The following is a 15,204-nucleotide window of genomic DNA, read 5'->3' as shown; positions in this document are numbered from 1 at the left end:
CTGCCTCCTCCTCCTCCTCCCCCTCCTCAGGAGGCTTTTTTGCTTATAACCACTGCTTCCCTTAATCTGCTATCTATTTTCCCCCCATTTCCCTTTTGAGTAAATTACATTTTTACATATAGCTGAGTGCATATGTTTATGTATGCATATGCATATATCTATCTATAGACAGGAGTGTAGTTCAAGCATTGAAACCTTCCCACTCTTTGTTTTTCCTTTACTGGCCAAGCTTTTCCTTGTGCTCCTCTTTTATATGAAGAAATTTTCCTCATTCTACCTCTTCCTACCTCTTTCTCTCAGTGAATACATTTTTTGAAGATTGTTTTAATAAAGTTAACAAATATCCATGAACTTTGCCCATATAAACTCCTTTTAACTGCCCTCTTAATGATGAAGTTTTTAGAATTTGTATCATCTTCCCATATAGATATATAAGCAGCTTAACTTTATTGAGACCTTTGTGATTACTCTTTCATGTTTACCTTTTTATGTTTTTCCTGAGTTTGGCATTTAAATGTCAAATTTCCTGTTCAGCTTTGGTCATTTTTCTAAGTCTATATTATGTACATCCTTGTCCAACCCCTCAACTTTTGAGTGTGAGCTCTTTGGGGGGGCTAGCTAGATGATTCATTGGATAGTGTTTTAGGCTTGAAGGTAGAGACTTGAGTTTAAACATTGATTCAGACTCTTTTTAACTTTACGTTTCTGGACAAATCATTTAATCTTTCTCAGCCTCAGTTTCCTCATCTGTAAAATGGAGATAATAATAGCACTAATCTCACAGAGTTGTTGAGAATTGAATGAGAAACATGTAAAGTTCTTTGCAAATCTTAAAATGCTATATAAATTTTAGCTTATTATTATTAAAGGTATGAATGCTTTTATTTTTGTCTTTAAGTCTAATTCCTTAAACATTGAATGGTGCTTAGTAAATACTGGTTGAAGAATCACATTTTTGTGCCGTTTTATTAAACTCTCTGATATAGATTGAGATGCCATCTCTTTAGATTCTCCCCTTCCCTTTTAGTTTATTCAACTAATCAAGCCCATGTTAGTGTTTCCTATATGCTCAGCACTCTGCTGAATACTGGGGATGCAAAGATGAAAAAAAGAAAAAGTCCCTTTCTTCCCCAGGCTTAGAGACTGCTTAGAAAAATATGATTGTTTTGTGAGAGAGGACACTGGCATCTGATAGATTTAGGAAAGACGTCATGCAAAAGGTTTTTGAGTTGACTCTTAAAGGAGAAGATTCTAAAAGATGTGAGGAGGCAAGGCATTCTAGGCATATGGAATGGCCACTGCAAAAAAATAGGCATATGAGAAATGAGATATAAGGTGTGAGCATCAATAAGAAGAGGAGTTTGTTTAGACCAGAGTGTGAGAAGGGGAGGAATATGTAATGAAATGGAACCACAGATGAGGGGCAAGTTGTGAAGGGCTTTAAATTATAAGCCAGAGTAGAAAACTAACCCTCCTGTTCTTTATACCCCTTCTTCTAGTGGGAGATATCTGCATTTTATACACACATAATTTTTATTTGACTGTGAAAGAAACATATATGTAATGCGTTTCCTATTCTCTGTGCTTCATAAAATTGAGATCCATGATTTCTTTTAACTTTTGTGGTTGTTTTTTCTGCTATCTATGGGAGCAAAGAATTAGAGGAGGAATATGAATTCAGGACCTGCCATTCTTGAACTAGTACTCTTTTTACTATACCACATGATTTTCTTGATTGGTTTTTGGGGTATAACAATAGCTTCCATCATTTCCTTGTTCTTACTTCCCAAATTAGAAATGCAGAAGCCTTCCTCTTTCCCTACCCTTTCCTGCTGAAATTAAGTTTTGTTCTATGTAGTTTTGGGATATAATTGAAGTTCCTTCTATAAAGCCTTGGAAGAATAGAGATGTTAAATCTTACATGATTCACATATACTCCGAGCACATTAAAGAGCTATTTCATTACAAATAGTATTATACATATTATGTAACAGACTTTTTCTTATTTGATTGTTAAAAACAGTTATTCTTTTTCAGAGTATGTTTGATGTAAAGAAGAATGTGCCTTTTTACCTTATTTGACTTATAAATAATTTTATATTATTTTCAGGGTCAGTGAGGACATGAAGTTGACTGACTTAGAGCTGGGAAAGCTGGCAAATAGCATCCAAGAGTTGCTGTATAATGCTTCAGATATATGCCATGATCGGTCGGTCAAATTTCTTATGGCAAGAGCCAAGGTTAGCTAACTTGACTGAGCTTCAGAGTTTCAAAAGTAAACCAGAACATAAAGCACTATATTAATAAATATGAGTTATCATCATTAGAATTATCTATTTTAGATAACATGGGGATTTTAGTTAATGGAATAAAAAGACCAGAGAAGTCCAAATAAATAAAATGTAAAGCTTTGGGTTATTTATTATTGATTTTTTTTTTTAATGAGGAAAAGTCTTATTTTGAAATTTTGTTGATTATCATTTAAAATCTCTCAGAACAATTATAAATTTTTAAATACTTTGATGTTTTAAAATTTGCCAAATCATTTTATTGATGAAATTGGTGAAAATGGGAAAATACTTTTTAAAAGTTTACATGGATTGATATGAATTTATTTGCTAATATATTCAATTCCATATTATTGATTAAGTAGCTGCTATGGTGTCCTAAACTATGGAAGGGATAACAAGTTAGAAAGAATTCTTTATCAAGGAACCTGATAGGAAGGATAACACGACACAAATCACATATTATAAGGTAGGCTGTAAATACTATTGTAGAGTTACTGAGAAAGTCTTATGGGGATTCCAAGGAAGAAGAGATTGGATTTTAGTGGACAGGTCTGGAAAAACTTCCTATAGGAAGGCCTGCATTTGAAATTAGTCTTGGTAGGAGTTTGGAGGGTGGTATGATGAAAGAAAAGAAAAAGATGAGGAAGTTTTTAAGGACAGTGCATAACTCAGTTTGGATGGAAGGCAAGAAGTAGAAGATAAGACTGAATCAATTAATTATAGAATTATAGTAGTACTATGTTTTTAGATTTTGGCATCAAACTTATGTGTCTAGTTTTTGGAGCAATAGCACATGGACATTTTATTTATCATTCTGAAACAGACCATTTTAAGGATTTAAAATTGTAGATATTTGGTTTTAATTTATTAGGTTTCATAAATGAACCATGATTTGGTGCTCTGCTAATTTTCTGACAGAAGTTTTTTGTGTTACTTTGTAAATTTAGGATGGCTTTCTTGAGAAGTTGAATTCCTCTGAGTTCGTCGCGCTTTCTCGATTAATGGAAACATTTATTTTAGATACTGAACAGATCTGTGGACGAAAAAGCATGTCATTACGTGGTGCTCTTCAGAGTCAAGCTAATAAATTTGTAAATAGATTTCATGAAGAGAGAAAAACCAAACTCAGGTATTCTTAGTGTTCATTTTAATTTTTTTAACACTAAAAAATTTCTTTTCCTTACCAAACTACAGTTCTCTATGAAATAGAAACCTTAAAAACTTGAGCAGCATTAGCTTAGTCCATATCTTTGTTAAAAGCAAAATTGAATGGACAATCAAAATCATCTTACTGTATTTTCTGCCATAATATTTAATTATTTATTTTATGAATATAATCAAATTGCATGCAAGAGGAATATTCTTATATATAAACTTGTTTGATACTATCAGCTACTTTATACAAAATAAAGCAAATTAACTTTGTCATCTCTACCTGGGGTTAAGAGCATATTGGAAATACAGCTTTAGAAAGGAGAGCTCTTTATTATTAAATTTCCTGTTAGAGATATCATTTAATTGAATTGTTTACTGTGCCTACGCAAGCTTTTTTTTTCCCTTTAATAGTATTTTATTTTTCCAAATACATGTAAAGATAGTTTTCATTATTCATCTTTGTAAAACTTTATGTTCCAAATTTTTCTCCCATCTTTTCTTACCTCCTTCCTTCTCAAGAGAGCAAACAATCTGATATAGGTTACATATGTGCAATTCTTTTAAACATATTTTCATATTTATCATGTTGTGCAAGGTCAAATCAAAATGGAAAAAAAACATGGAAAGAAAAAAACACACCAGGAAAACAAATAGCAAAAATGAAAAAACTATGCTTCGATCCACATTCAGTCTCCAAAGTTCTCTCTCTGGATGCAGATAGCATTTTCCATCCCACTTCTGTTGGAATTGTCTTGAATCATTGCTGTTCCGGGAGCCACCTATTAGTGGCTGTTGGGGATCTAAATCTGACCAGCAGATTAGATCCCTTTATGTGAGAAGATGATGATGATGATGATGATCTCTTTGTAAGGAGACTGAGAGGCAGTTGCATTCTCTGATCTTTCCACTCTTCCCTCGTGCCTCCAATTTATTTCATTCCCAATTCACAAGCAGCACCTGCATCAGCAAATTTGTTAACGGTAAAGGCTGACTTGCAACTCTTTAACTCAGTTCTTAAGAGTGTTATGATTCACAGCTATGGGGCTTTGGAAAACCAACCTTCCCCTTAATGGTACAGTTCCCTTTAACCTTTTACAGGCTTTCTGGGGGGTTGCACTTAGGCATGGTCCTTAAAACATTGCATTGTTGAAAAGAGCCAAGTTCATCACAGTTGATCATCATACAGTTTTTGTACTATTGTATACAGTGTTCTCTTGGTTATGTTTGTTCACTTCACTTAGCATCAGTTCAAATAAGTCCTTCCAGGCTTTTTGGAAATCTGCCTGCTCATCATTTCTTATAGAACAAAAATATTCCATAACATTCATATGCCATAACTTAATCAGCCATTCTCCAACTGATGGGCATCCATCAATTTCCAGTTCCTTGCCATGTACACAAAGAGCTGCTACAAACATTTTTGTACATGACCCACTTAAGATTTCTTAAGTTCAGTTTACTTAGTTTAAATTATATTTCTATCCCAATGGAACAGAAGTTATCAAACCTTTTGACCTTTCACCTTCTTCCCCCTTTCTCTTTTTTAACTTTACTTTTAATTTTTAAATAGTCTCCTGTTAGAGAATGAGCGGTGGAAACAAGCTGAGGTACCTGCAGAATTTCAGGATCTTGTTGATTCCATAACAGATGGGAAGATTGCTTTACCTGAAAAAAAATGTGGAGGTATTTGCAGTCTTTCACATACCTACTGTTACTGATTTTCTTATTGCAGTGAATGGACTTGAGAAAACCAGCCTAGTTAGTTGAATGCAGAGTGATAAAGTTTTCTGTACAAGGCAGAGAGATCCTTTACTATGTTGTGAAGGGAACGTGGTATGCACAAGTGGAGAGAATATATTTACTGAGGAGATTCTTAAAATTCTTAAGTATATTTGTATATGATGTTTTCAAAATCTCCTACAACTAGGGATCCAACTTATTCTATGAAATTTTTATAATTCTTAGAACCTCTTGAAATACTTTTTCATGTTGGATGTAATTTGTTCCTTTTTTGGTTTGAATTGAAACCTCTGAATTAGTAGTTATGAACACAGAGGAATTGAATTTGTTGTGTATTTATCATGAAAAGTCAATGACTTCATTTTTTCTTTTTCCATGAAGAACATATACCTTTCTGAGAATAGAACTTTCTCCTGCTTCCTGCTTCATCTCAATAGTTGTTTTTCCTTTTTGATATTTCTCACAAAATAGTAGTAAGACCTTTCAGAGGTGAAAGGGAAAAACCTTAGGATTATATTAGCGTTTTACTAACTTTTTTTTTTTTTTTTTTTTTTTTTTTGAGGCTGGGGTTAAGTGACTTGCCCAGGGTCACACAGCTAGGAAGTATTAAGTGTCTGAGACCAGATTTGAACTCGGGTCCTCCTGAATTCAAGGCTGGTGCTTTATCCACTGCGCCACCTAGCTTCCCCCTGCGTTTTACTACTTTTGAGGCATTTTTCCCCACATAAAGTAACAGCACTCTGGTTGGAAATCTGGTCTGGTTTGGTTGATTTAAATATTAAATACAAGTTTTGTCTTAATCATATACATTCTTCACAAACTCCTGTAAAAGATTAATTGTGTCAAGAAGAGCAATGCTAGATTCTCAAAATTTGGGTCATTAGAATACTGGCTCTCTTTGGTCAGTCTTTGAAGTGCAAAAGGCCTTACTGATTGGATCACTGGTTCACATTTGCTGCAGACTTAAATTTTTCTACCAATTTAAAGACTTCACCAGAAGTTGTGATCTGTATCTATATAGTGTTATTGTTTTAATGGAACTTATAAATTTATAGTTTTTGACCAGAAGTTAGTCTGAATATATCAGTTTTGGATGTTAAGCTCTTTGTAATCAAAGAGAATACATAACAAATTGAAATGGTAGCTCTCTGTTTTCAAAGAAAAAAGGCTTTCAGAAATGAATGAGTTTTAATCCTTAGTGATTTATTCAACATTTTTCCAGTTTCTTTTTGGTGGTTCTGCAATAATTAATTTTTTTGTTGATAGTTTTGTTTGTTTCTTTTGATTTCTATGTGTAGAGGAGAGAAAACCAGCCGACTTCCTGATAGTTGAAGGACAGCCATATGCTGTTGTTGGGTAAGTTATGCTTTTTGTTTCTGTCATTTTTATCACATTTTAAAAAACTCAAATTCTTTCCTTTTTCGAGCGTGGTAGGAATACTTGTAAGGAAAGCTCATATTTCTTCAACTCAAATTTATTTTTCCTCTTTTCATATGTCTATCATGGTGTTGATTAATTTGATATCATCAAAGATTGTTCACATAGCTATGACATTATTCTTAAAATCAAATTTTTAATTTTCATTAAAATTTTTATAAAGTATTAGATAATATGTTTAAAGGTTCCCCTAAGAACATTTTAGTTAAATGATATTTTTTTAGTAGAACAAATGTGAAAACATATATTAAATTCTTGATAATATGTAACTCTTTTCAAACTCATAATTCACATAAATTCAAGTATACCAAGAGTATAGTCAAAGTAAAAAGGGTTAAATTGGGTATATATTTGTATTGCCTGTGTGTGTTTGTGCATCTTTCATTTAATATGTTCTTTATCAAGCCAAATGCATATGAGTTTAATTTTTAAAAAGTTTGTTTTGGCCTAGTACTAAAGTTTATTCTTTATTTTTGCATTGATGTGACTTTTTTTCCCTTTTAAATAACACTTGATTTATGGTTATTCTAAGGCTACTTATCTAGCAGTACAAATATTGTAATATTTAATAATTTAAGTCATTATTTGTTTATATCAGGAAAATTAGATTTTTTTTTTTTCTTTTCTTTTTTTTTTTTTCTGCTGAGGCAATTGAGGTTAAGTGGCTTATCCAGCTAGGAAGTGTTAAGTATCTGAGGCCAGATTTGAATTCAGGGCTGATGAAATTAGATTTTTCTATTTCAGTTATCAGTAGTAACTTTAATAGTAAATTTTGTGTGGAGGAAAGATACAGGTAAATTTTTTTCCCTTCCAAAATTTGGGTGTATGTTTCCTCTATATAATATTGCTACTGATTACATTAGTACATCATTATTGTGAGTATTTTTTTCACAGTTGAAGATTACAGCATTACCACATTTTAAGAGACATGTTGATTAATTTACCTAGTAACTAGTTTTCTAGGAATGTTCCTCTCTGAACTTAGCTAGACTGCGGCTCAGAAGACATATTGAAAACCTTTCTAAGTTGCTGGTATATGCTAAACCTTGGATTTTTGATTGTTTAATATGGCTGATATATGTATAATAACTAACTTTTTGGATGCTAAAAATTAATAAAGTAAAAGGTTGGGAAAGAGTATCATTTTTTTAAACAAATCTATATTCTTTATTGGATTTCTAATTTTATATGCTAAACTTTTTTGCAGTTAACTTTGCTTGTTGGGTTGTCTTTTTTCCCCCTTCACAGAACAGTATTGTTATTGATAAGAATTATCCTTGAATATTGCCAGTGTGTAGATAACATCCCCTCTGTTACTACTGACATGCTTACTCGTTTGTCAGATTTATTGAAGGTATGTATGACTTTTCACATCAGTGTAGAAAAATTGTTTGAATGGATTATATATTAAGCTATGTACTTCCTTGCTTTTGTGATCTAATTTGAGTTTTTGAATTCTAAGATGGCTGTCAAGGTAATGTGACTTTTTATGATTTTAGTCTTCTGACTTTTAAATGTAGTTGAAATGTTGAAAATAAATGATTGTAAGAGAGCGATATTTTGCCTGTCATTCACTATTGAGTGATTCTTTATCAGAAGCCATGTAGCATCCCTTGAATAACTTCAAAGTCTAAAGATTTGTTTATTAGTGATTAGATATGATTGGGGTTACCTGAGTTGTTAATATGTGTTTGAAAATGAAAATTAAAAGTTCATCAAACTTTTTATAATTTAGCCAAGGTAAGGGATTTTTAAAAAGTAATTTTATCAAAGTCAGTGAAGTGAATAAGCTGAAAATGTGATGCTTAAAAAAAAAAAAAATCTTTTGGTTAATTTAAACTTGGAATAGCCAGATGTAATTTTGCAAAAATGTTTGCATTTTGTGTTATACTTTGGAAAACAGGACTTTTAATGGCTGAGACTGATTTATGATTTTTAAAATGCAAATTGAAGATTTTATTTCAAAATCTGAAAAGTTCAGAAAAGCCTTAATTATTCTTCTTAGACTATGAATGTTAAATTTTCTTCCCTTAAACTTTTGTTTTGGTTTAGATATTTTTGTTTCCTTTTGATCAGAGCATAAGAAGGAAATACTTTATTAATAGTATATTTAGAAGTGATAATTTAATATCATATGTAGAATGTTTTTAATCTATATATTATGTTTTCCTTCTTCCTACCCATTAGTATTTCAACTCAAGAAGTTGCCAGTTAGTTCTTGGAGCAGGGGCTTTGCAGATCGTTGGTTTGAAAACAATAACTACAAAAAACTTAGGTATGGATATCTGCGTTTTGACATTGTAGTTTCATATTGTAAAGTTATAGCAGTGTCCCTATGTTGATTATGTTTGTATTGTACATCCAAGAGAAGGCTTAGCTTTTCCCAGGTGTGGTAAAGGCCACCTATTTTTCATATGTGATAATAATTGAAAATAAGACAAATGGTGTAAAGTAGAGAAGTATTGTTAATATTCAGGTTAAATTATTTAGAAATTGCACTGTTTTGGAAAATATGTAATAAGTGCTTAAGATAAAAGGTACTGTCTAAATGACAGATGGCAGTAAATTGGTCAGTCATGATGTTACACTGATAGAAATTAGAATTGAATTATATTGGAAGCATTATTTGGGGAATGACCCAACATAATGGATTGTTCATGGTCAGATGATTTTCTTAAATGTGATAAAATATGTTCTATTTAGCACTGCTCTTCAATGACAATCAGCTGGAACTTATGTATACAATTATTGTATTTTTATCTTATAAAAACTTATTCAATCAAAGATGGTTATAATAACCCTTTATTTTTTCCTCTCTTTTTGTTCATTCTTTCCATATCTTACAGCCCTTTCTTCACGCTGCCTCCAGTTAATTGTGCACTACATTCCTGTGATCCGAGCTCATTTTGAAGCTCGTCTGCAGCCTAAGCAATACAGCATGCTCAGGCATTTTGATCATATCACTAAGGTAATTCCTCATGTATTATTCACTTGGGTGTATAAAATTAAATTTTTCATTGCTAAATAGATATGCCTGGGGATTTAAAGCCTATACTTTATTTTTTCATTACAGGATTACCATGACCATATAGCAGAAATCTTAGCAAAACTTGTAGCGATCATGGATAACTTATTTGACAAACTGCTATCTAAGGTAATAATGCATGTAAGAAGTAATCAGACATATTTAAAGAGCATAATAGCTTTTTAATTTAATTAGGATTTTTGGTATATAACCTGAAGATTCATAAGAGAATGTAAATTTTTTGAAGTGGCTATTTGGTGGCTATTAACCCACCATGGAACTTTTACTTCTCTAGAGAAATCATTCCCTTTCTTAAAATAGGACAGATGTGTAAAGTCAGTATAAGTATATAGAGCTATTAAAGAAATACCACAATTTTCCCCCTAATATTCCTATTCCATTATATCTGTTTTTATTAGAATATAATAAATATTAACATTTCACATTTTATCCAAGAATAATATTGGATGTGAGTTTGCTAGATTATTTAGTTAGTTAAAAATCTTATAAATGATCATTTAATTGAATGTGGGTATATTCTAAATGTGGCAAGTATTTGTTGACCTAAAAATGATCATTTGGACTATCCTAGCTTGATGTTTTTAGCTTTATTGACTGCAAAGTAGAATTTAGATGGTAGCAAAAAAAAGCTTACGAAATAAAAATCATATAACAAGAGCTCTCAAATTTTTTTTGCTCATGTGGTATACTTTGCTATGAGGAATCATGGCATACTGGATCAGCACTTAAATTGGGAACAGATATTTTTGTTTAAATCTTTAGTGTCTGCCATGTTTCCAGGGTAATAAACAAATTGGGTTTATTTTAGAATTAGCATTCTGTAATACATTGTAGTTGGTAGAGTTACATTAAAATTATTTAGAAATTTTTCTTTTATCAGCAACAACATAATATCCAAAATTTTGGGGCATTATATTAACTTTTGAAAGCCTCTCTAAATACTTAATTATGAAGTTAAATAGAGTTCATTTCAGGCTAGCAAAAAATTAATACTTAATTCAGATCTGAAAATGGGAATATTTTCCTTAGCTCTCCTGCTGCTCTCCTTAATAAAAGAATGGCTTTTTTTTTTTTTTCAGTATTTCTTGGGGGGCTAGAAGGGGAGCATTTTAACATATTTACCACATGATATTTGCAACCAGTTATTTTCTAATATAAAATTGCATAGGGAATTTGTAAGTTTTTAAAGATTTGCATTGAGAGAATAAGTAGAACTAGAATTAACTCAGTGATTTCACATTAGTAAGCATAAGTGCTGTATCAGTAGGTAATGGTTGATATTTTTATATATGCTCATACTTTAAAGATTGCAAAGCACATTTTATGTATTTTGTTGTTTGAACCTTACCACAACTCTTCGTACAGGTTGTTGTTATTCCCCTTTTGCAGATGAGGAAACTTAGGCTGAGAGAAGTGACTTATTCAGAGCTACACAACTAGTGGTAGAGGCAGGACTGTAATCCAGGTCTTCCTGAGGCTCAGTCTAGGACTCTCACCATCCTGTCATAATGCCTTTATTTCAGACAATGTGCCCATTATGTACCTGAGTAAAGTAACATTGTCAGAGGATCTGAACATTTTCTTATTATCTTCTTTTGCCAGTATGAGGTGAAAGCTCCTGTTCCTTCTACCTGCTTCAGGAATATTTGTAAACAGATGGCAAAAATGCATGAAGCTATATATGAACTCCTTCCAGAGGAACAAACACAGGCAAGTTTCTGTTCCTGAAACCGCATTCATAGATGGTCAGTTGGTGCTTGCAGTCATCAAGTTATCATTACGTGTCATTTTTAACCCAGTTGAAACACAGTAAAAATCTCTGCATGTTTAATGTCAGTTTGTTTGTGGGTGACATTTATTTCATTTGATGTCTTTAGTATTAGTTGACTAAAAACAAAATTTCTGAAATCAAAGTATGCCTAGATCTCACAAGTCCATAGCAATTGCAAAAGGAAGATGTTATATTAGTGTGCTGAAGTCTCAGATTGTAGAGATCATAGATTCAAAATTTTTAATCAATTAAAAAATCAGCTTTGTCAGTTATTTTTCCACTGTTAATAGTCAAATGAATATAGGAGAATTTAGTGCTGATGTTTCTAGGCCAGTTAACTCAAAATCAGTATACTTTTTTGTTAATATTACATTTCACAAAATACAGGCAAGTTGTCCATTTTATTTGAGTAGCAAAATTAGCAAAACTATTCTTTGGCATTTTTTACTTCCTATTTGGTATTTTCTCTTACTTCTTGGGACTCATCCCCAGATGATTGTGTCTTATATTTAATTATTTTTTATGTTTGTTTTATTTATGCTATATATTGTATGCCATTTTTATGGTAAATTCAGTTAGGCTTATCTTCTAAAGATCCCATGCTCATTTAAAAATTATGGGTTCTGGAGCAATTAAGTAGTGCAGTGGATAGAGCACTAGCCCTGAAGTCAGGAGGACTTGAGTTCGAATTTCACTTCAGACATTTAACACTTCCTAGCTGTGTGACCCTGAGCAAGTCACTTAAACCCAATTGCCTCAGCAAAAAAAAAAAAAGAGAGAGAGAGAGAGAAAATTACTGGTGTTTTTTGTTCTCTTCCCAGTCTAAACTTCCATCTTCTCAGTGCCTGTTGAGTTAAAGGGAAAGTAATATTGATGAGATCTTATCAGTATTCTTTGTCTGATTTTTCCTCTTTTATTACTCTATTTTTACCCATGCTGATATAGTTTCTCCTTTTTCTTTCTTTCTTTCTTTTTTTTTTTATTGTGAACTCGGATCAATGCAGACATTTTCAATATATAGAGAACAAAATAATACTATATATGAAAACATTTTTATTACATAGTTCATTTTTTAAAAGGATATATAAAATTTTTTTAAAATGATTTGCTCTGTGATTATCTTTGTTTTCTTCTATACATTTAAAAATACTTTTTTGATTTTTTTTTTTGCATTTCTTCCATCACTAAGTCATTACATCTCTTTCCCTTTTATGAACTATGCCTTCCCGTATAATAAATAAGTAGAATCAAACAAAATATACTAACCAGTTTTGATGCTACTTCATTTGATAGTTTTCCTCATATAATGGAATTGACTTTTTAAAAACCTAGTTTATTTCTACAAAATGAATGTATTTTGTTACCCAGGTGTCCTGGGACTCACACTGAAGTACCCAGAATGTCAGAGAGCATTTTGTACCCCTTGAAAAGCCCCTCACTACTTTTTCTTTTCTGCCTTTCCTACTTCACACACAAAGTACCTGACCATTCTGTTACTCTAAACCCACCAATTTTAATTGAAAGAGTATATTTGTAACTTGTGCTTTATTTGCAGAAACTTTTGGCTTCTTAAACTTTTTCCACCTGCAACTCCTTTTCACCTGAGAAATATTTATATGACCCTGGGTATATATAAAATAAATATACAAATCAAACATTACCTGATAAGAAATCATAAGGAAATTTATGGTATATCTGCAATTTTGCCATTTATTAAAGATGAAAGTTTTATCTTAAGGAATGATAGTTTCACCAAAGCTAGGTGCTGTCAGACAGTGGCAGATTTTTATTACATATTATTGCAATTCCAAGGATTCTCCTTAGATTAAAAACTACAGTTTTGGAGTAAAAGTAATGTACAACTCCACAAAATCCTTTTAAGAGGGAATCCTTGATCACATAAGACAATACCCAAACTTTGGTTTCCTTATAATCTTTGGTACTTTCATAATGGTTCTGTCTTTCCTTCTTCTAAACATTTACCTTTAGTGCCTAAGTGGATGGATTTTAAGTTTAACTAAGTTAACACATATGTATTAGGGCCCTACTATATGAAAAGCACTGTGCCAGAAAAAGAGATTGTAAATAGTCCCAGAGGCATGCATAGTGTACTGGAAAGAGAAAGTATGAACTAAGTTGTCTGTGAAAAGGGAGAACGGGGGAATTGGGGAAATTTTTCTGGAGAAGGTAGTTCCAGAAGTAGGAGTAGAAGAACTCTGCTAAATAATTTATCTTATTAATTTTTATTATCAATTCAAACTAGATCCCAGAATACTTCTTGTAAGAGGTAGGAAGTCAGTTGGTATGAAAGCAAGTTTTCATCCTACAGAGTAGGCAATCACATTAATAATGACAGCTGTGACAAATTTTTTAAAGTTTAGTTTTGTAATATGTTTTCCTTTTTAAAAAATTGACAATTCAGATGCTCATTTTATTTTTCTTTTCAGGAGAATGTCAAATAACATTTTTCCCCATGTGTTTTCAGATACTATTTTTAAGAATTAATGCAAGCTACAAAATCCACATGAAGAGACAGTTATCTCATTTAAACGTTGTTAATGATGGAGGACCTCAAAATGGGTACATTTTTTTATTGTATTTTTCACTTCTGAATTGCTATATTAATTTTTCTTTTATGATTACGTTTTTCCCTTCTGTAATTGTCTTGCCCAATGTCTACCCCTTACAAAAAGTCTACAAAGCTTGTCATTGACCCTTAGTTTCCCCTTTCCTCTAATGGTATTGTCTTCAAACAGCCAGTATCCTTCCCTCTCTGTCAAAATGTGCATTTTAGAAAAGCAGTTATTTTCCTGCTTAGGATAAATTTTGTCCAAATCTTCCAATTGAATTCTGTTCTAGGAAGCCTAGCCTAATGTAATATTATAACATTATTCTGCTAAAAACTACATGGAAATTATTTATCCTCAACTTATCCCTAATTAGATACAGACACTATTTTTAGTTGAGGTGTTTTATGTTGAAAAGGAAGAAAGAAAAGAGAAAAACATTCTATTTCTTTATTATCAGTGTACTTTTATTTCCCCAAAAGGGAATAACCTAAAAACCCCTGATTCCACATTGGGCAGGCACTTCATCACTTTATCTCCATTAATGAAATTTGGTTTGATCTTTAAGCATTGGCAAAGTTACTTCATTTATTAGCCTGTAATTTTTATTACGAATTGATTTCTTCTGCATGTGACATCCTTATTGCTTATTGTCAGTCTCTTTCTGCATATCATTCAATTGAATCATTTCATGTCTATTAAGTTCTTAAAAGAATGTCATCCATGAAAATGTACGTTATACTCATCAAGTGTAAAGTACATCATAAACTGAGACTGAAGCAACCTTTGTCCTTTAAATAGCTTATAAAGTATTATTTTCACTGCATTATTTTTTGTGTATCCTATTTAAAGTAGGATATTTGTTAAATATTAGTGTTGTACCTAAAGTACATTTATTCTAGTGTTACTGTCTCCCCAACAATGTTGCAGAAGGAACATTACCAAACATTTATGGTAAATTGTTATCCAATTTCTGAGGTTATATCTTCACTTTGATAGTTTTGATTTTTTTGAATAATTGTTCACTTCAGCCAGTATACTTAGTGTCCACTATATCATAAGTGTGGAAACTTCCTCCACTAATACAGATAGCAGTGGTTTGTCTAGAATTTATAGTCATTGCCTTGAGGTATAGAGAAGCTGAACATATCTTCCTGATTTTTTAAGGTTTGCCTCTCATTTTAAAAAATCTATTTA

The 15,204-nt window shown here is 31.8% G+C and overlaps 1 protein-coding gene across 1 annotated transcript in view; it reads left to right on the top strand.

Moving 5' to 3' along the window:
- VPS54 (VPS54 subunit of GARP complex) overlaps positions 1–15,204 on the top strand; it is a 76,727-nt gene that overhangs the window by 58,649 nt on the left and 2,874 nt on the right. Inside the window, exons 13-22 of the mRNA XM_074287038.1 lie at positions 2,111–2,240; positions 3,239–3,420; positions 5,017–5,129; positions 6,485–6,542; positions 7,872–7,977; positions 8,811–8,898; positions 9,470–9,591; positions 9,697–9,777; positions 11,272–11,379; positions 13,926–14,020. Coding sequence (XP_074143139.1) covers positions 2,111–2,240; positions 3,239–3,420; positions 5,017–5,129; positions 6,485–6,542; positions 7,872–7,977; positions 8,811–8,898; positions 9,470–9,591; positions 9,697–9,777; positions 11,272–11,379; positions 13,926–14,020 — 1,083 coding nt within the window. The remainder of the gene's footprint in view (positions 1–2,110; positions 2,241–3,238; positions 3,421–5,016; positions 5,130–6,484; positions 6,543–7,871; positions 7,978–8,810; positions 8,899–9,469; positions 9,592–9,696; positions 9,778–11,271; positions 11,380–13,925; positions 14,021–15,204) is intronic.

This window comes from Sminthopsis crassicaudata, chromosome 2, assembly GCF_048593235.1.
Source record: "Sminthopsis crassicaudata isolate SCR6 chromosome 2, ASM4859323v1, whole genome shotgun sequence".
Classification (NCBI taxonomy): domain Eukaryota; kingdom Metazoa; phylum Chordata; class Mammalia; order Dasyuromorphia; family Dasyuridae; genus Sminthopsis; species Sminthopsis crassicaudata.
This window is presented reverse-complemented; position numbering and strand designations above follow the sequence as displayed.